Source organism: Panicum virgatum, chromosome 4K (genome assembly GCF_016808335.1).
Source record: "Panicum virgatum strain AP13 chromosome 4K, P.virgatum_v5, whole genome shotgun sequence".
NCBI classification, from domain to species: domain Eukaryota; kingdom Viridiplantae; phylum Streptophyta; class Magnoliopsida; order Poales; family Poaceae; genus Panicum; species Panicum virgatum.
Window position 1 is genome coordinate 44,064,081 of NC_053139.1, and position 20,676 is coordinate 44,084,756.

Sequence of the window (20,676 nt, forward strand, 5' to 3'; positions counted from 1 at the left end):
TGTTCATCTACCGCCAGGACAGTGATGTGGCGTACCTGCTCCTGTATGTGGATGACATCGTTCTTACGGCCTCCAGCCCCGCCCTCCTTCAGCAGACGATCTCAGCTCTTCGGGGGGAGTTTGCCATGAAGAATCTCGATCAGCTTCACCACTTCCTGGGTATCACAATTGAGCAGCGGCTTGACAGTATCTTTCTCTAGCAGCGGCACTATATTCTGGACATCTTGGAGTGTGCTGGGATGTCTAACTGCAAGCCGTGCTCCACTCCTGTTGACACTCAGGCCAAGGTCTCTGCTACTGAGGGTGCTCCAGTTGCTGATCCCACTGCATTTCGAAGTCTGGCCGGTGCACTTCAGTACCTCACTTTCATCCGGCCGGACATCTCTTACGCCGTGCAGCAGGTCTGTCTCCATATGCATAATCCCCGGGAGCCACACCTTACTGCGCTGAAGCGCACTCTCCGCTACCTGCATGGCACTCTGGACTTCGGTCTTCTACTCCGGCGCTCCGCCTCGACGGACCTGACTGTCTACACCGACGCTGACTGGACTGGCTGCTTGGACACGAGGCGCTCTACCTCCGGCTACGCTGTCTTATTGGGTGACAACCTGATCTCCTGGTCATCCAAAAGGCAGCCCGTGGTCTCTCGCTCGAGTGCTGAGGCTGAGTATCGTGTCGTGGCTAACGGCGTGGCTGAGGCGTCCTGGCTGCGCCAGCCTATGTTACACGGATACTGGTACGGGTATCGGATGCGATACGTATCGGATACGCGGATACGCACTTTCCCAAAAAACACTGATACGGGGATACTGGCCGCCAGCTCCACCTCGAGCTCCACCAGCCTCTCTGTCGGAGCACCCTCGTCTACTGCGACAACGTCAGCGCAGTGTACCTCTCCACCAACCCCGTCCAGCACCAACGCACGAAGCATGTTGAGATTGACCTCCACTTCGTCCATGAGCGGGTTGCCGTTGGAGACGTCCGGGTCCTTCACGTACCGACGACGTCGCAGTTCGCGGACATCTTCACCAAGGGGCTTCCTTCCTCGGTGTTCATCGACTTTCGCTCCAGTCTCAACATCTACAGTGGCTAGAGTTGGGACTGCAGGGGGTGTTATCTGTACGAGTTTCTTTCTTGTCCAGTCTTGAACTCCACTGTGCCGGAAGTTCAGACAGCGAGTTTCTTTCTTGTCCAGTCTTGAACTCCACTGCGCCGGAAGTTCAGACAGTGAGTTTCTTTCTTGTCCAGTCTTGAACTTCGCTGCGCCGGAAGTTCAGACTGCGGAGAGGTGTTGGAGTGTATTAGGCCCATTAGTGGCCCATGTATCAGTTATATTTATACCCACCCTTCTAGGGTTAGGGTTAATATGAATCATTCTCTATTCAGCACTTACTCCTTTCTTCTTAATATATTGATGCGCAGCTCTCCTGCGCTCTCGAGGAAAAAAATGATGATTTCTAATAATTTATAGGCAAAGAAGCTAAAATACTATCTACGCACTAGATAATTAACGGCACAAATCCCTGTAGCAAATAGTAAAACGTGCGGATCCAATAAATTATTTCTAAACTTTTAAAGAACTTGATTTGATTCAAAATGTGGTAGAAAACCACAATTACCTCATATACTAAAGCACTTCTGTTAAGCACAGCTGAGCACTCCTTTCCGTCTTCTGTGAAAAAGGAGAAAAGGCCCATCATACCGTTGTCTGGGAAGTTTTCAACCCTTAACCAGCAAGAAAAAGATAGACCTCTATTGTAAGGCCATAGGAAGGGTGATTTTATTTCTATACCCTGTCAAGGAAAATAGAGATAATGCCAATCAGTCAACAAATCACATATACAGAATTACCGAAGTGTATAAAATATCAAAGGAACCCATGAAGTACCCAAAAAAGGATTTAATGGCAGAACATCAGTATCAAAAGCCTTCAAAGGTTCATTTTCTTTCTCCAATATCAAGGAGAGCTGTGTATCATTTCTTAAAAAGAAAAGAACAAGTTCAAAACCAACACCCCACCAATTAAAAAGGTTCATATTGAAATTGAATGAAAAATAAAACATTAGGGGTCCTTCAACAGAAGGAATCTGTGCTACTACCAAGGAACTTGCAAAAAATAACAAAAAAATATGGGATCAAAGGAAAAAGCCAATACTTGTTGAAGTATAAATGAATTGCCCACCACTTCCCATCAGCTTAAGATTTTGGGTTGAACTGGTTGGTGCATGCAACTTAATATGGTATAAGTGAATTGCCCACCTCTTCCCATCTGATGGGAAGAAGTGAGCAATTCACTTATACATCAACAATACTGTCTAAGAAGAGGATATATACATAGTCGTACAAGTTTGGGGCATACTCCAACAACAATATAACAGCTTTAATTATAAAAAAACCATTAGCATTGAATAACTGCCCAATTTTGACAGAATAAATCAGTGGCAGTTCAGGATTTGCAACTGCATAGCTCAACGACATGGGGTTCAGGGGCAACATGTCAATGAAACCAAGTCACAAATCCTGAAATACTGTTGAACTGAATGTCCTATCTTGAATTGCTCCAGTTTTGTGTATGAAGACACCATAATATTCTAAGGTACCAATATATTTCTACTTAAACTATGAATCACAATAGATGAAATTTAAATTGCTTAATAAATAGGGCAAGACGCACAGAATCATGGCCAGTGAACTCAAAGAAAGCTTCTAGGCCCTTTTCCTTGAGCATGTGACTCAGACTTGTCAGAAGCGAAGAAGCGCGCTCCTGTTTGGCACCAATCTTCTCACAGCGCAAGAGGGCAAAGATTTTCCGAATGTCCTTGCCACATATACTGTGTGCACCAAGTATCTGTATTATCTGTGCAATTTCAATAACTGTATCATCCTTTTCCTCTATTGAAAACCAATCAAGAAGAAAACTTAGCAATCCGGCTCTGAAACAAGAGGTTCTATTTGTAATGGATTGCTTGAGCAACTGCTGTAAGATCACAAGCCCATAGTGCTGAAGCGATGCGCTGCTCTGCCAATTAGAAATTGGTAGATGTCACAAAAAAGCATAAAATGGAAATTATCAGAGATCGTACTGTCATCTATGTGTGTGAAAGAGACCTTCTGTAAAATATTCAGAAGCAATACAGCAGCGTCTTCATTCTGGGGAAATAATTTGGCGAAACATTACATTAGTTAAGACAGAATTAAAGAACGAAGCATGCCATAATTAAATGAACCCAGAATCGGTAAAGATGCGTTAAGTATTCTAAAGATTTAATAACTACTAACCTTTATAGTCGTTTTCTCATTTAACTCGAACTTGCAATCAACCAGCATGCTAAGCAATGCATCAAAGAGTCTCTCGCTTGGTGACCATTTGTAGAAATCCAGTATCAAGCTCTGTAAGGTTTGATAGCCTGCACCAACGAGCAATCTAAAGGCACCCTACAAAACAAACCAAGATATCAACATGCAGACAGAGTTATGGCATGAGCCAGATGTGCCAATATGATTACCTTGGATGCATTATTTCCTTTAAGTAATAAAGTTAATGTCTCAAGGACATTAAGGATAAGCTGGTCATCCGTCACCTCATTGATATTTCCATTCAACAAAGAGACAATATGCAGAAAGCACTCTCCATTGCGAAACAGATTTTGATAGTACTAAGCAAAATGAAGTATAGAAGTACATTTGTCAACACATTATGTATTACTAGTAGGAGGCAAAAACTATCTAATAATTACATACAAGGCCATATATGTAAACCTACCATGTGATCCATCATTATGATCACTCTCATGCTGATGAGAAGATCAATCAACAACTCTGAGTCAACCTTTTCTTTTTCATTTGCTCGTGCAAAGTTCTCTAAATATTTGGAGCATAAATGCAACTTTGCTGTATGATCTTGTGCTGACAATGAAGGCAACTGGTTACAGCGAACCATGTTTTAGGTCCCAACATTAATAACAAAACTGAGGGAGAATTTAGGTAAGCAAAATCTTTTTTAGAATAGGAGGTAAACATAACCTTACCCTAAATAAGGCAAGAACCTGTTCCAGCACATGTTTTCGAAGGTTCTGTTCTTGGAACAAGTCAAATAAACACTCAATACAGTCACCATTGTGTAAAACAAGAATTCTTCCATCTATCGATATAGTGACATATTCCGTAAAGAGGCTCAAAGCTAACTCTGTACACATAAGAGCGTTCTCAGTTCTGTCTTCAATACTTTTACACTGGGAAACATCTTCAGTGATCATGACATAAGAACAAAGAAAATTGCTAAAGTTCCGTAGTTCTTGAGCCTGATGGCAAGCAGCCTTAAGGACTCTTGTAATCACATCCAATGATTCAAATGAAGCTAAAGTTTGTTCTGTGGCGAGTTGTAGAATTACACGGAAGCTTTTGAGAAGAGTGCTGACCGTCGAAGGATCAGAAATGCAATGTTCAAGTGCATCCAGCAGTGCCGAGCATTCTGGCTACAATGAAAAAAAAAAGAAAATAAAGTACAAGAGTTTCATAAAGAGATTCAGAACACAAAAACTGGTGATTAGACGATTAGCCTAAAAATTATATTATACAAGACAAAAGATTCTACCGTGTTATATGTGTTTTCATTGAGTGTTGCAGCAAACTCCAAGAAGGAAATAGCTTCCACTTGAAGAATGTTAACATCAGTACAGTACAAACTTTCGGAATCAATAGATATTTGAGTACTGTTAATATCACCATTTTGAATATTCGTAACAATATGAAAATGGATGCCTTCTACAGATGAACCAAAGTAAAAGAAATTCCCTGAGAAAATCAGGTCCCATACCCCTTCCTCTCGAAAAGCTGAGAGTAGAGCTGGTGTTGAAATAAGAACCCTTTTGAACATGCGAATGATGTAGTGTTGAAGGGTCTTTGCAAAAATCCTGCAGAATTAACTCAGGAAATGATCATACTTTGTACACTAGTAGTAGTAGCTGCTATCTGGTAATCTGGTAACCTACTAATCAGAAAGCAGTCACCTAATAAATATAACTAATTAACATGTTCGAGTTGCCATTGATTGAAAGACTGGCTATTGCATTTGATATTTCAACAAGGAGTTATGATGGGAATGAGTTAAATTCAAAAGGCATATCTTCTGTGTGTGAACGTGAAACAAAGCATCTTAATACCACTGAACAAAGAAATGACACACGATAGTTAACCATTCTGGTTAAAAGGGAGATTCATGAGTACACTAAAAACTCACTTTATGTGGTTCGGTAGGGCAGATTCACTGGTACAAGCTCTGATACATAGAAAGACAGTCATAAGAATCCTAATGATCCATCTCACAGATGGCTCCAGGTATGCCGACGGGATAGATATTGCAATTTGGCTGACAGCTATTTCATCGGACCAGTAATCGATATCCTTTGAAGGAAGAATAAAAGAACAAAGGGCGTTGCTCAACTTGACAGAGTAGTCATTCCATTCAGTTATATCAAGAAAACAAATTGGACCAGAGACAGAATCTAGTGCATGTGAAGCCATGGTGTTATCCTTTTGCTGCTGGAACTTCTTAAACATAAATGCAGGCCAACAAATGCAGTTTGCAAATTTGTGTACCCGTCCATTTTCACATAAAAAATGCAAATTGTTGACATTGGCAAATCTAAATAGATGTCAAGGACCCAATAAGGGGAAATTAAATATCTGTATAAGATAAATAAATACAGTGAATTGTTAAAAATTTTAAATCGTTCTAAGCCATCGTCAGTTAGCTTACATTATTATGCCTCCTATGATATGAATATATGATGAAGACTTTTACCTAAACTACATATTAGCAGAGAATATTGATATTCTGGAAGTTGTAAAGCTGATGCTAAGTGCCAGTTAAAAGTAATTTAAGAAAAAGGATACACCGCCTCACATAGAATTTGCAAATATTGTATCTGGAGCAGAAGTATTTCACCCCTATAAAAGTGCAGAAATGTCAGAACATAAAAGTGGCAATACAAAAAAGTAGGTAAAACCTGTCGCATTAAATTAGTTGAAAAATAACTCCATAAAGATTACGATTTTCATACATCACTGTGGCCTTTTGTATTAGATAGAGGTAAAATGTTCATTACAAAATTAACATTTTGCAAACAATTAGTTTGCAATGATGTCCAAAGTCGAGAAAAACAAATTGGAGGGATAGACTCCTCAGCAACTAAATAAATACCAACATAAACAGTAAGACCAATGTAAAAAGACTCGGACAGTAGGGAAGGACCGACCCATAATATTGCACTAAGAAGAAGCTCCCCAAACCCCAGCTTCGCTCCTATAGGGCCGCATCGTTACCTGGACCGTCGACCACTACCACTACCCTGTAGGGCCGCATCGTTACCTGGACCGTCAACCAGTACACTACCACTACCCTGTAGGGCCGCACCTTACCACAGACCGGCGCCCTTTCACTTATTTTTTTTTGGGGTTGGGGGGAGGGATGCTAGCTGTTAGATGTATATACACCTCCCGTTATTACTCACTAGTGTAGGGTTCTTGTACATCATCTTTTCTACCGCCTTTGGGTATGGTAATAGAGGAGTTGCTCATTTGTAACATGGTATCACAGCCTAGGGTTTAGAATCCCACCGTCTCCGAGTCGCTGATGAGCCTCCACCGCCAACTGGTAAAGGCAGCTCCATCCTCTTCCCCCCCCCCCCTCCCTTCTCCTCCTGCGCCCCCCCCCCCCCCCCCGCGCCCTCTGCACGGCCGAGCACTTTCTGGTCCGCGCAGCCCCGTGGCTAGCGTGCCGCCCTCGCGTTGCCTTCCGTGCCTGCGCGGCCCTCCGCCTGGCCCCGCGTGCCGCCATTGCCGCGCTACAGGTGTCCTCTCGTGAGATCACTCATGTCTACACTCGTCGTCCGAGGCCTCCCCCTCCACCTGAGTCCTCTCCGTCGCTCCTTGGGCCTACACCAGTGGAGGTGCCTCCTCGTGAGATCATTCGCGTCTACACTCGTCGTCCGAGGCCTCCCCCTCCATCTGAGTCTTCTCCGTCACTCCTTGGACTTCCTCCAGAGCTGTCCTCTCGGTATGCTCTTCGTGATTGTAGTACTCTCCATCCTCCGGATCGCTATGGCTTCATTGCTGCTGTGCTTGTTGAGCCAGCCACTTATTGTGAGGCTGCTATCCACCCAGATTGGCAGTGCGCCATGGCTGAGGAGATTGCTGCCTTGGAGTGCACCGGTACATGGGACCTCGTACCTTTGCCGCCTCAGCTGACTCCTATTACTTGCAAGTGGGTCTACAAGATCAAAACTCGCTCTGATGGCTCCCTTGAGCGCTACAAGGCTCATCTTGTACCTCGTGGTTTTCAGCAGGAGTAAGGTCGTGATTATGATGAGACCTTTGCTCCCGTTGCCCATATGACCATAGTCCGGACTCTTCTCTCTGTTGCTTCTATCCGACAGTGGTCCATCTCCCAGCTTAATGTCAAGAAAGCCTTTCTCAATGGCGAGCTGCGTGAGGAGGTATACATGCAGCCACCTCCGGGATACTCTATCCCGGATGGAATGGTTTGCCGGCTACGTCGCTCTCTCTATGGCCTCAAGCAGTGGTTTGAGCGCTTCGCCTCTATTGTCACTGATGCTGGTTTTAAGCCTAGCGACCATGACCTCGCTCTCTTTGTCCACACTTCCCCTCGTGGTCGCACGCTTCTTCTTCTCGATGTCGATGATATGATCATTACTGATGATGATTCTCAATTCATTGACTTTGTGAAGAAGCGTCTTAGTGAAAAATTCTTGATGTCTGATTTGGGTCCTCTTTGTTACTTCCTTGGTCTCGAGGTCTCTTCCACGCCTGATAGCATCTACCTCTCCCGGGAGAAGTACATTCAGGATCTCTCTCGTGCTGCTCTCACTGATCAGCGCACTGTCGATACACCTATGGAGCTAGGTGTTCACTTGCAGTCTACTGATGGTGCTCCCCTTGATGATATCACCCACTATCGTCACCTCGTTGGGAGCCTTGTTTACCTTGGGATTACTCGTCCTGACATTTCTTATATTGTTCGTATTCTGAGTCAGTTCGTTTCTGCTCCCACACAGCTCCACTATGCTCACCCTTCTTTGTGTTCTTCGATACCTTCGTGGCACCATCTCACGCCGCTTGTTCTTCCCTCGCTCTAGGTGTCTTCAGCTTCAGGCGTACTCTGATGCGAAATAGGCTAGTGATCACTCTGATCGTTGTTCTCTTTCGGCTTATTGTGTTTTTCTTGGGTCCTCCTTGATTGCCTAGAAAAATAAGAAGCAAACGGCTGTTTCCCGGTCCAGTGCTGAGGCTGAGTTGCGGGCTATGGCGACCGTGAAGGCTAAGGTCACATGGCTCAGGTGTCTACTTGAGGATTTCAGTGTGACAACTTCCACACCGACTCCTCTATCCTCTGATAGCATGGTACGATCAGTATTGCTCGTGATCCTGTCAAGCATGAACTTACCAAGCACATTGGTGTTGATGCTTCCTGCATGCGCTCGCAAGTACATGATGAGGTGGTGGCTCTTTACTATGTGCCCTCAGAGTTTCAGTTGGCGGATTTCTTCACGAAGGCTCAAACTAGGGTTTCTTTCCAAATTTAGTGTTGTTGATCCACCATGAGTTTGGAAGGGGGGGGGGTAGATGTATATACATCTCTTGTAATTACTCACTAGTGTAGGGTGCTATCTGCACTTTGTACATCACCTTTTCTGCCCCATTTGGGTATGGTAATAGAGGAGTTGCTCATTTGTAACACCACCAAGGTTTTGAACCCTGCCAGCTGCTCCCTGACCCGGGAAGCTAACTGTTATGCTGTGAAAGCACTGGCAGCAGTAAGACCAATGTACGAAAGAGCGAAAACTATATGAGCAGTATCAAAAGAGTATTATCTAGATTTTCAGCCATTTGGCACCATACTAGATAGCAATTGTGCAATTCAAAGATAAAGCTAGTGTTTTCAAATTTTAATTCGAAAATAGGAATGTTGCATTCAAAATTCAAATGAAGTTATGATGCACACACCAAATTCCAAGTTAATACTATCAGGGTTTTGACGTTTGGGTATAAAATTCAAATTTAATACTATTAGACTTTTCGCTTCAAAGTATATATCAGAAAAAATGTTTTCTGCTCAATATAGAATATCACGGGTCAATAACTAACTTTCAGCTTATCCAGCACATTTAATTCTATGCATAAGAAGAAAGAAGAGGGGAAAGAAAGAACAAAAGTAATAATAAAAGCAATCAATGACGCTAAAATATACACCTTTCATTTCTTGAGATAGATGAATGCTTCAAAACTGAAAATTTACTAGAAGGAAGTCCTAGTCCATCCAATAGAATTTCCAGCCCACCAATGCTTCTGAGATGATTCTGAGCACGAGTGCCAGAAACAGTTGATTGCAGAGTGCACAAAGTGATAAAATGAAGCGAGAGATCATTCCACTGCTCTTTCAAATTCAGCCTTTGAATGACACGTAAGAGTTCTGCAGAACCATTTAGATATTTATTAAATAATAAGAACGTATAAATTAGCACACATGATTTTTTCATAAAAAGGAATTGGCAATATGGTGGCCTCATTTAATCACACAACCTCTTGTTCAGTACTTTTCATAATATTTAGGATAGAAATTAAACAAAAAGGAACAGATAAATGGTGTTGATTTAACCACACCCATAGTGAATCTTTTTCAGTAAACACGCCTATACGGTAATCCAGTAAGTACTATACTACTATAGCATCAACACAATGTACCCAACAGATGAGTGTTCCAGTGATGATTTGAAACAAATACTCAGAACCATAGTATGTAAGTCCAAAAGAAAACTAAAAGATATCTTTACCTACTAACCAATTGACACCACTGGCTTCCATCACAAGAACAATTGCCTTCTGCTGCCAATGTCGAACTGTATCGGAAATGGTGCTATCTGGAGAACTAGAAGTAACTGCAGCCAAGTGGCTTTTTGATGGGGTATGCTTAGTGGTCTCGACAATATGGGGTATCCTTGCGGTGGTTGTTTCCAACTTCATGAAGTTTGAAATTATTGTGATTATGCATACAAGTATACTTAGCATCAGCCTAGTATTTCCCATTTCTTCATCTAAAGATTGGTCATCTGCAGCCAGCAAACTGTTCAAGTTTCTGAGCTGAGCAACTGCAGCTGAATGTGCCAAACAAGGAAATTAATGAGATATACTCCACCAAAAAAAGACTCGTGGATGTTAGTTCAGAGTGATGAGAAGCGGTGTATAATGATGTACACTTTACTGAAAAGTTAGTTATATATGCAATGAGGTCGTGAGCCCTGCAGCTTAAATCCCAACTAAAATAAAACAAAAGAAAACCAAAGTCATGGTGGATCTGAAACATGGAGTTGGGGCCTGGGGGCCTCCGAAGAGGTGGTGGAAAAGTTTCTCTCAAGTGTACACATTGGTGAAGAAATCAGCACATTAATGTTCTAAGAGTGTGCTTGACAGGATTTTGGGTTAATCAACTGCTCAATGCGAGGTAGCAAATATATGATGCATCTAATCAATGTGATTGGTCAGCTCATGCATCCCTGGATCATTGGGAATTTGTAAAGAACCAGTTTTGTCGCAGAGGAGGCATGGGATCATCACACAAAACACCAACATGAGTGTTGGAGTATATTGAGCCCATGTGCATAGAGGCCCATCTAGAGGCCCATGTATAGCTATTATATATACCCACCCTTCTAGGGTTGGAGGAATACAAGCATTATTCTCTCCAATATGGTACCAGAGCCGAGGTCCTGGGTTCGAACCCACCCGGCCACGCATTTCCGCTGCGCGATTTCCCCCGCGCCTCTCGTGTGCTGAGACCTGCTGCGGGCTACGCCGGGCACTAGAACCTGCTGCGGGCTACGCCGGGCTCGCACGCCGTAAGGGGAATGATGGACTATGATGAGACCTTCAGCCCAGTGGTGAAGCTCGCTACGGTGGGCACGGTCCTCTCGCTTGCGCTCTCGCGCTCTTGGCCTGTGCACCAGCTGGACGTGAAGAATGCATTTCTTCACGGCACTCTCTCGGAGACTGTCTACTACTCTCAGCCAGCGGGATTTGTGGACTCGAGTCGTCCGGATATGGTCTGCCGGCTCAACAAGTCTCTCTATGGTCTGAAGCAGGCTCCTCGGACTTGGTACTCTCGGTTCGCCACGTTCTTGCTGACATTGGGGTTCACCGAGGCCAAGTCTGACACGTCTCTCTTCGTCTACCGCCGTGGGGATGAGACTTCCTATTTGCTGCTCTACGTTGATGACATTGTGCTCACAGGCTCTAGTCAGCGGTTGCTTCAGAGTGTCATCTCCTCTCTGCAGCAGGAGTTTGCTATGAAGGATCTCGGTCAGCTCCACCACTTCTTGGGCGTCACTGTTGAGCCTCGCCCATCTGGTCTTCTCCTGCACCAGCGGCTGTACGCACTCGATATCCTGGAGCGGGCTGGGATGACTGATTGCAAGCCCTGCTCCACTCCTGTCGACACTCTGGCGAAGCTGTCCGCTGATCTGGGTGATCCGGTGGCGGATCCTACTGCCTACCGGAGTCTGGCTGGTGCTTTGCAGTACCTCACCTTCACCAGGCCGGACCTCACCTACGCTGTCCAGCAAGTCTGTCTCCATATGCATGATCCCCGGGAGACACACCTTGCTGCGCTGAAGCGTCTCCTCCGCTACGTCCGTGGCACTGTGGACCTCGGCCTGGTGCTTCACCGCTCGTCCTCTGCTGAGTTGGTGGTCTACACCGACGCTGACTGGGCTGGCTGCCCGGACACTCGTCGCTCCACTTCCGGCTACGCCGTCTTTCTGGGCGGCAACCTGGTCTCCTGGTCGTCCAAGCGGCAGCCGGTTGTCTCCCGCTCCAGTGCCGAGGCGAAGTACTGGGCTGTCGCTAACGGCGTAGCGGAGGCGTCCTGGCTACGACAGCTCTTGGCGGAGCTCCACAGCCCGCTCGCCAAGAGCACGCTCGTCTACTGCGACAACGTCAGCGCCGTGTATCTCTCCACCAACCCCGTCCAGCATCAGCGGACGAAGCACGTGGAGATCGACCTACACTTCGTGCGCGACAGAGTCGCAATCGGCGATGTTCGGGTACTCCATGTCCCGACTACCTCCCAGTTTGCTGACATCTTCACCAAGGGGCTGCCCTCCTCTACCTTCTCGGAGTTTCGATCCAGCCTCAACGTAGCCGGTGGCTAGTTGTGGCTGCGGGGGGGGGGGGGGTATTTGCCCCATAGTCACAGAATTCGGGGTCGATGCCTCGTCCCACGACTCGGGAATGCCGTTCCGATTAGAGGGTCGGGGTCAAAGAGGATCAGTGTCCCATTCCAGGTTGGATCGCGTCCCGGTTTGAGAGGGGTCGTAGCCCCATTGCTAGCAGATTTAATTAGGATAAGAAGGTTATTGATAGCGGATTGATGTGGTTTTTGTTAGATAATAAGCTGAGTACGTGTAGTATGATCTAGATGTACTATTTTGTATGTTTTTTATATGCTTGTGCAGATTAGTTTCTTCATTAGTAGCACATATGTATATAGTTTTTGTCTTTTTAAAGACGCATCGACCCGAAGATATCGACCCGGATAAGTCAGAGTCGCATTCCACATAATAATTTATCGTTCCATAGAAGTATACCCCCTTCGTACCACAATTTTATAAAGTGACGACCCTCGACCCTCGATCCCGTTCCTCGACCCGGTCGACCCAGGAACTTTGTGACTATGATTTGCCCTTTGTACTCTATTTGTACTCTCTTCTTATCCAGTCTTGAACACCGCTGCGTCGGTAGTTCAGACTGCGGGGGGTGTTAGCTTTCTTGTTGTCCAGTCTTGAACACCGCTGCGCCGGTAGTTCAGACTGCAGGGGGTGTTGGAGTATATTGAGCCCATGTGTATAGAGGCCCATCTAGAGGCCTATGTATAGGTATTATATATACTCACCCTTCTAGGATTGGAGGAATACAAGCATTATTCTCTCCAATAATGAGCAATTAACAACCAAAGACTAGCAGCAACTAGCAAATGCGTGCAGTTGTAGCTCTGCTACAGCACTGTAGCATCACACAAAAGTCAATACCTGACATAACTCCTACCTTTTAGTAGAGAAGTACTCTTCTGCACACCACCATAGTAGCTAAATACTCTACAGTTATGCAAGGAGCGAGTCAGAATTGCCAAGCACTCCAGAATTTGTAGTATTTGTGTGCTTAATCCCAGGTTGGTTGGTTGCCCTGAATGAAGGTTTGCAGGAGATTGCAGACTGTTGCCACCTAATAATGCAATAACAAGAACAAATATGATTTAAATTATAAGAGCAGCTGCCAAAACCAAAGTCCATGTAATGACAAAACCAGCAATAGTCTATTTATCGATCACAATTGAGCAATCGTCAGAATTTGTTCATTCAGAAAATAACCTTAATGTCCTTTTGTATGAAGTCACATTGATTAATTCTCAACAGGCTTTTCAGGACAATATTAACTACATGAAAGCACCTTTTCAGAGATATAAAAGCATAATGTATTTTGGAACCAGTAAAGGTTATTAATGAACTAAATTCCACAATGCGACACCAACACACTACCGCGCAGCTGAAAAATGGCCTCCAAGTGCATAGACTCAACAAGATTAAACCAAAAGAGCAAAACAAATAGAGCAAAAGTATAACATTTCCAGCAGTATCCTTGGATTACCTCCTCCTAATTCAACTACTTTAAGCTGTAAATGCATATGAAGAAAAATAAGTAAACTTGACTCTACTTCTTCCATCAAGCAAAGGTCTACTCATTGTTATGCCACTGAAAGTTCCACTTTCCTTTGTTTCTCAACTTTACGATTGTCGGTACCCTACAGCTGGGGTACCCACTCCTACTGTGCCAAGACTCGCGTAGTTATCCGTAACTACGCCCTAAGGAGCTGAGCAGCCGGACCCTTGGGGTCCGACTCCATCTCACCGGACCAACGGTCCCGGACCCGCTTCCCGCTCGGGGACGGGTCCGGTGTCACCACGTATCCCAGAGGTGAAAATGCTCGGCACTTGTGACCGAGGATCCGGACCCCCGCAGGTGGGTCCGGAACCTCCACGTGCCTATTCGGACCCCCGTGAGCTCTCGGCTCAGCTAGCTGCTCGGGAGGGGTCCGGAGCCGCCTCGTGTCACGCAGACGCGGACGCGGGCGCAAGCCTTTCTCTGGAAGCTCCCTCGCCCACCCGCATTAAGTGCGAGTGGTTGAGGCAGGCTCTGCTGCCGCTGGGCACGGGGCAGCTTTTGTCAGTCCACACTGTGGATCGCCAGTTACCGAGGCGGCTCGTCAGTTACCAAGGCAAGCATTAAAGACGCAGCGCCGCGCCCATGGGCGACGAGCCATGATGACCAGCTACTGACTGGAGCAACAGTGCACGCTGTTACAGTGGACTGAGTCAGTAGTTCGGCGCTTCATCATGACCTCGACGCGCGGCTGTAGAGGCTAGACTCTACTCTGACAGGACAACTCAAGACCATCCCTGGTCAGAAGCTACGCACGGAAGCCGACGACAAGATCTCCGGATCTGAGGCATTGAAGGCCAAAGTGTAGTTTATAATACATCGCCGGGTCCACATGTCGGGGCCCCGCTCAGTGTACGTGCTCCCCTTGGACATATAAAAGGGAGAGCACGCCCGCTAGGAGACAGATACAAGCTCTCGCAACCTTCTCACTCTCGTGGGAAGGCAATACAACACACAGTGGACGTAGGGTATTACGCTCCGGCGGCCCGAACCACTCTAAATCCTGCTGTGTTCATCGTGTTCTTGAGTGAGGTCGATCTAAAACTAGCTAACCCCCGAGTACACACCCTCTGGGCTTAGGCGGGTGCCTTCCGCCACCCGGCTGTGGTTTGCAGCACCACGACATTTGGCGCGCCAGGTAGGGGCGCTTTAGCTAGTTTTAGCTCATCTCTTGCCCATCTCCATGGCTCGGGTGGTTGAGCACTCCCACCACGATGACGACGTGGAGATGATGGAGGGTGTGGTGTCATCCGGGCCACACGCCTCTCGCCTTCCTGCGCCAGGGGCAACCGTGCCCGTGGAGCAGCCACCGTCGGCAGCGGCGCGCGCTGCACGTCGGCAAGAGTCAGGGCGCCCGTCAAGGGCCCCCTCACAAGCTGCGAGCGGCGGAGCGACAAATCCCAGCTCGCAGCATACCTCACTCATGTGAGGAAGCCCGCTCCGGCGGAAAGCCGACTCCGGTCGCGCCAAGCCCGCTCCGGCGGAAAGCCGACCCCGGTCGCACCAAGTCCGCTCCGGCGGAAAGCCGACTCCGGTCGCGTCAAGCCCGCTCCGGCGGAAAGCCGACCCCGGTCGCACCAAGTCCGCTCCGGCGGAAAGCCGACTCCGGTCGCACCAAGCCCGCTCCGGCGAAAAGCCCACTCCGGTCGCACTAAGCCGACTCTGGTGGCTCTCTCCGGCGGAAAGCCGACTCCGGTCGCACCCCCGACTCTACATCTCTGTAAGTCCTAACCTTAGAGGCCCAGCAGGGAATAAAACATTTTTCCTTTGAAACTAGGTAGTACTTCCGTGTGGTTCAGTCCGGTGAGCCTCCCCCGTGGAGGGGTCCGGACCTCTGCGAACCAGGTTCAGGGAAGCGTACTCACCCTCCGGGGAGGTCCGGAGCCGTGTAGCCGCTTAGCATGGTTCCGTACCCTAAGCCTGCATGCTCTACCTCCCTAGGGCGAGTACCGTAGTACCTAAGACTGGGGCCCGGAGGTCCGGACAGCTCCGGCCTCATAAACCCGTGTTCTAGTTTACATCGCACATCTCATGTACATCTAGTTATAAAGGAAAAGTTTATTCTCAGTTCGCCTCTAAGGTTGTTACATTCCAATTTCAATCTACGCATTCTATTTGCGCTAACCCCCACGTGGCTTCTTACTCTTGTGCGGTGATTGTGGTCCGAATTGAGTTGGCTAGTTAGTGACTTAGCTCGAGACCCCTCATGGAAGAGAGGGGTTCAGGCCCCTGGGAACCTGCAGGTTCAGGGAAGCGCACTCATTCTCCGGGGAGGTCCGGAGCCGTGTAGCCGCTTAGCCTGGTTCCGTACCCTAAGCCTGCACGCACCACCTCCTGTGAATGAGTGCCGTAGTACCTAGGACTGGGAACCTGGAGGTCCGGACTTTCTCTTAACCTAAAGGCCGGCCCCTTGAGCTCCGTTCACTGAACCTAGCTGTCTATCTCAAAGGATTACCGCCAACAAGATTTGGGACCCGTGGGCACGCTACTAAGCATCAACCTTGAGTCATGTGCAGGTCCAAACGTGATGATGCAGCATGTGACCCAAAGGATGGACGACGCAGGACAAGACCCTTGCGGCGCGCACCGCTGGGCGTCAGAAGCAGCCAAGTTGCTCACAGTAGTGGCCCCACCTGCGGGTTCGTTGCCTCTCCCGAGGCGGGCCCGGGGGCCTCTGTCGGTACCCTACAGCTGGGGTACCCACTCCTACTGTGCCAAGACTCGCGTAGTTATCCGTAACTACGCCCTAAGGAGCTGAGCAGCCGGACCCTTGGGGTCCGACTCCATCTCACCGGACCAACGGTCCCGGACCCGCTTTCCGCTCGGGGACGGATCCGGTGTCACCACGTGTCCCAGAGGTGAAAATGCTCGGCACTTGTGACCGAGGATCCGGACCCCCGCAGGTGGGTCCGGAACCTCCACGTGCCTATCCGGACCCCCGTGAGCTCTCGGCTCAGCTAGCTGCTCGGGAGGGGTCCGGAGCCGCCTCGTGTCACGCAGACGCGGACGCGGGCGCAAGCCTTCCTCTGGAAGCTCCCTCGCCCACCCGCATTAAGTGCGAGTGGTTGCGGCAGGCTCTGCTGCCGCTGGGCACGGGGCAGCTTTTGTCAGTCCACACTGTGGATCGCCAGTTACCGAGGCGGCTCGTCAGTTACCAAGGCAAGCATTAAAGACGCAGCGCCGCGCCCATGGGCGACGAGCCATGATGACCAGCTACTGACTGGAGCAACAGTGCACGCTGTTACAGTGGACTGAGTCAGTAGTTCGGCGCTTCATCATGACCTCGACGCGCGGCTGCAGAGGCTAGACTCTACTCTGACAGGACAACTCAAGACCATCCCTGGTCAGAAGCTACGCACGGAAGCCGACGACAAGATCTCCGGATCTGAGGCATTGAAGGCCAAAGTGTAGTTTATAATACATCGCCGGGTCCACATGTCGGGGCCCCGCTCAGTGTACGTGCTCCCCTTGGACATATAAAAGGGAGAGCACGCCCGCTAGGAGACAGATACAAGCTCTCGCAACCTTCTCACTCTCGTGGGAAGGCAATACAACACACAGTGGACGTAGGGTATTACGCTCCGGCGGCCCGAACCACTCTAAATCCTGTTGTGTTCATCGTGTTCTTGAGTGAGGTCGATCTAAAACTAGCTAACCCCCGAGTACACACCCTCTGGGCTTAGGCGGGTGCCTTCCGCCACCCGGCTGTGGTTTGCAGCACCACGACAACGATTATGTCTTTAAGGCCTGCTAGGCAGAAAAGCAGGAAAATCCGGGCTAAGGGCATTCAACTTTTGTGGTGTTTGCTGTGGGATGGGCATGGGTTAAGGGCATTCAACTTTTGTGGTGTTTGCTGTGGGGTGGGCACCCTGAAAGCATGGTTTCCCTCTCGGACACAGCAATACTGCCCAACTTCCAGTTGGATGAGCATTAAAGTAATGTATCCAACTCAGGTGTTTGTAGCCCTTAAGCTGACGGCAACAGTTCAAGCATAAGGGATAGTTTAGCCATTTTTCACTAGGCTTGTCACAACTCTATGAGCAGTATATATTACTCCAAACTTTCAGCATCTATAATGTCCACTAGAAAATTGGCATGACTTTGCCAGAGTTCATCTCCAAAAACATGTTTTCAGGGAATCCCACAGAGAATTTGACAAAAAATTGATTTTAAGAAGCCAAATTTGTCAAAGAAGAACATTCATTCTACCCATGCTTAAGAAAATATTGGAGATGTTTCATGAACATAGAATAGAAGGCAGGAAACTTACCACGTGCAAAGTAGAACTCACAGACATCAAAATTATGAATTAAAATCACAAGGAAGATTGAAGGCGTATCACATGATATATAGTCATAGAATAAAGCCACTTACTTTCAACAATAGTTGACGTAATTAGAGAAATCTCCTGAATCAGAATAAGAATGACCTCAGAAGGATGCCCACAAGAGCATCCGGCAATTGTTGCGTCGGATCCTAATTCTTGACCAACCAATTGCTCGATCGTATGTGGTCCCCAATCTCTGAATGTCTCTACAAATTGTAAGATAAAAATTTGAAGGGATTTCTCCTTTTCAACCTGTAAGAACACAAGATGTAATACAACATATGCCATGAAAAAAGATGTAATACAGCATAACTATAGAAAGTTGTTGCATAAAATTCTGAACAAGTTGCCAGCAGAATAGTTATATAAACAACAGGTTAGGTTACCACAAAACACAATACAATGTTATTTACTATTAAGCATATGCTTGGTTATTGCATTTAAGATGTCTACTTTTACATTTTTTGATGAATAAAATAGTATAAGGAATAAAGAAAGGTGCAGAATTTCCTCATAATATTAAGGCTAGTTTTAGTTCATAGTTGAACCAAACTTGAAATTTGGGATAAACATATATTGCTTTGTAAAGATTTCACATTATTTATCACAATCAAACTCTAATCACGGTGCAAAAAATGTTTGTGAAGCGCTAATGCAGACCATTTTAATCATTAAACTTAGCGTATGACTTTGAAAGATAGTTTGTCTGTTCATATAATTTACGTGCCTGGCATCTCCTAAATTATGCTTGGATGACACAATACTAAGTCATATCATGGATAAGATGACACAGAACAGTAGAATATATAGCTATTCCTCTTACATACATCAAAGAATGGAAACATCTAGTAGATTTTTAGGCTGGAAATGTGTAGTTTAGGATCTTAACTGTAAACAGAACTATAAGGAAACTACGAGGCTTCCAGAAAAGTACCTTATCAAATGCATTCTCATACTTCTTCCAAAGTACACTTAGGACTCCCTCCTCTGGGCTATCACTGAAACCAGATAACAAATAATGAGGAGAAACATTCACATAATCAAACCAAGCACCAAGTAAAAAAAGGTCAAAGGATCCATGGCAGATTTCTTATAGAAATTAAAACAATCGCAGAAGCAAAAGTGTAGAACCAAGAGGAATATCTTCAATCCATTTAGTCAATCGCCAATAATATCAAATCCAAGATGCTACACTTTTACCTAGTTAACCAGAAAAAATTGCTTATGCCCATCTTACTCATCAGATAAGAGGAAGAGTTGAAACCGCAGTCCACCACAACCATACAGTTTTTTGTGTTATTTGGTAGGAAATACTCATGGGACAGCTTAGCAGCTTACCTTGAAGCTAGGCTTGGTTTAATTTTATCGAATCATGACTTCACATCAGTATTTGCTCACAACAAACAGGATTTTGCTACCATCAAGGATGAAAAGTGCACTTGGGTTGCCGAGAAGCCAACAAGCTTTAGGCATACCAAAAAATGACCTTGCTACCGCAAACTAAAAATAATCAACAGGCCTCTGGTTAGGCATTACGGTTAACTGAGGTGGTGCTGTACTTTTCACATTTTCTCAATCTCAGCTGTACATGAACTCACAGTTTTGTTTCTTTCCTTCTGCTATTTACTAAAAAGAACAACAATACTTCTCCAAGACAGCCGCGGTTGCACCCATCAATATAAATAGTTTGTACAACCATTCTTTACGAATAGGAGCAGTGGAGTGATTTCCAGGTATTGGCCACGCAAAAACATGTTAAACAACCCGGAATAACTCATTGGACAGTCAAGCAAAGCCCCGGTGGCCCACTACTGCTCTATTCGAACCACTAGACCCCGGTGGCCTACTACTGCTCTATTCGAACCGCTAGTGCCTAGTGGTGAGTTTAATTGAACACAACAGAGCGTTCTCCAACATACAGCTGCAGCTGCAGTGTCCGGAATCCGAAAGCACGGGCCCCGCGACGAGCGTTGGGGATTACGGCACGGGCGCTACGCTAGTGGGCCACACCACCCTCTCGCCACACAGACAAGCCGCATCTCATTTGGGTGTACGAGTGTTTGCGATCGTTCAGGCACGCATACCTGAAGACAACGCGGGGTGTGGGCGCGTCGTCGAGGCCGCCGGCGGGCGCCGAGCCGGCGCCGCCACCGGGCGCGGGGGGAGGGGGCGCCTTGCGGAGGAGATCGGCGACGCCCCACACGATGTTCATCGCCTCCGACCCAGGCCTAGCAGGGCATCGTCACCCCCGCCTCGCCGATCGCGGAAGAGAAAAACCTAGGCGATCCGAATCGGACCCCGAGATGCGCACTCAGATTTGAGGGAGCTCAGAGGAACGCGATCGAGCTCGCGCAGGGCAGATTCGTGAGGAGGAATAGGGAATTCTGTGTGGGATCGGCGCGCGCGCGCGCGTCGAGCTCGCCTATGTTTAGAGCGCGAGACGTGGGGAGGAGCGTGCGATTTGTGAGGGGAGAGGAAGAGGTTTAGGGGGGCCCTTGCAAAATGATCCATCTAATCCGGCCGTTAGCTATTTTTGAAACCGTTTGCTTCCCTGGGAAGGT

General features: G+C 47.0%; 1 protein-coding gene across 3 annotated transcripts; it reads right to left on the reverse strand.

Moving 5' to 3' along the window:
- Window positions 1-1,489: 1,489 nt before the first annotated feature.
- LOC120704225 lies at window positions 1,490-20,597 on the reverse strand. Of its 3 annotated transcripts, none has more exons than XM_039988533.1 (16): window positions 20,200-20,597; window positions 19,050-19,113; window positions 18,163-18,367; window positions 13,117-13,293; window positions 9,852-10,172; window positions 9,271-9,490; window positions 5,896-5,949; window positions 5,240-5,644; window positions 4,817-4,913; window positions 4,029-4,475; window positions 3,764-3,922; window positions 3,507-3,656; window positions 3,280-3,435; window positions 3,109-3,150; window positions 2,675-3,019; window positions 1,490-1,793 (listed from the first exon to the last, which is right to left on the reverse strand). In XM_039988533.1, the coding sequence occupies exons 1-16, from the start codon at window positions 20,325-20,327 to the stop codon at window positions 1,500-1,502; spliced, it is 3,264 nt and encodes a 1,087-aa protein (XP_039844467.1). In that variant the 5' UTR covers window positions 20,328-20,597; the 3' UTR covers window positions 1,490-1,499. The 3 variants fall into 3 exon arrangements, with proteins under 3 accessions (XP_039844467.1, XP_039844466.1, XP_039844468.1); XM_039988532.1 differs by having other exon boundaries at window positions 4,595-4,913; XM_039988534.1 differs by lacking the exon at window positions 9,852-10,172 and having other exon boundaries at window positions 4,595-4,913.
- Between the last annotated feature and the right edge of the window lie 79 nt (window positions 20,598-20,676).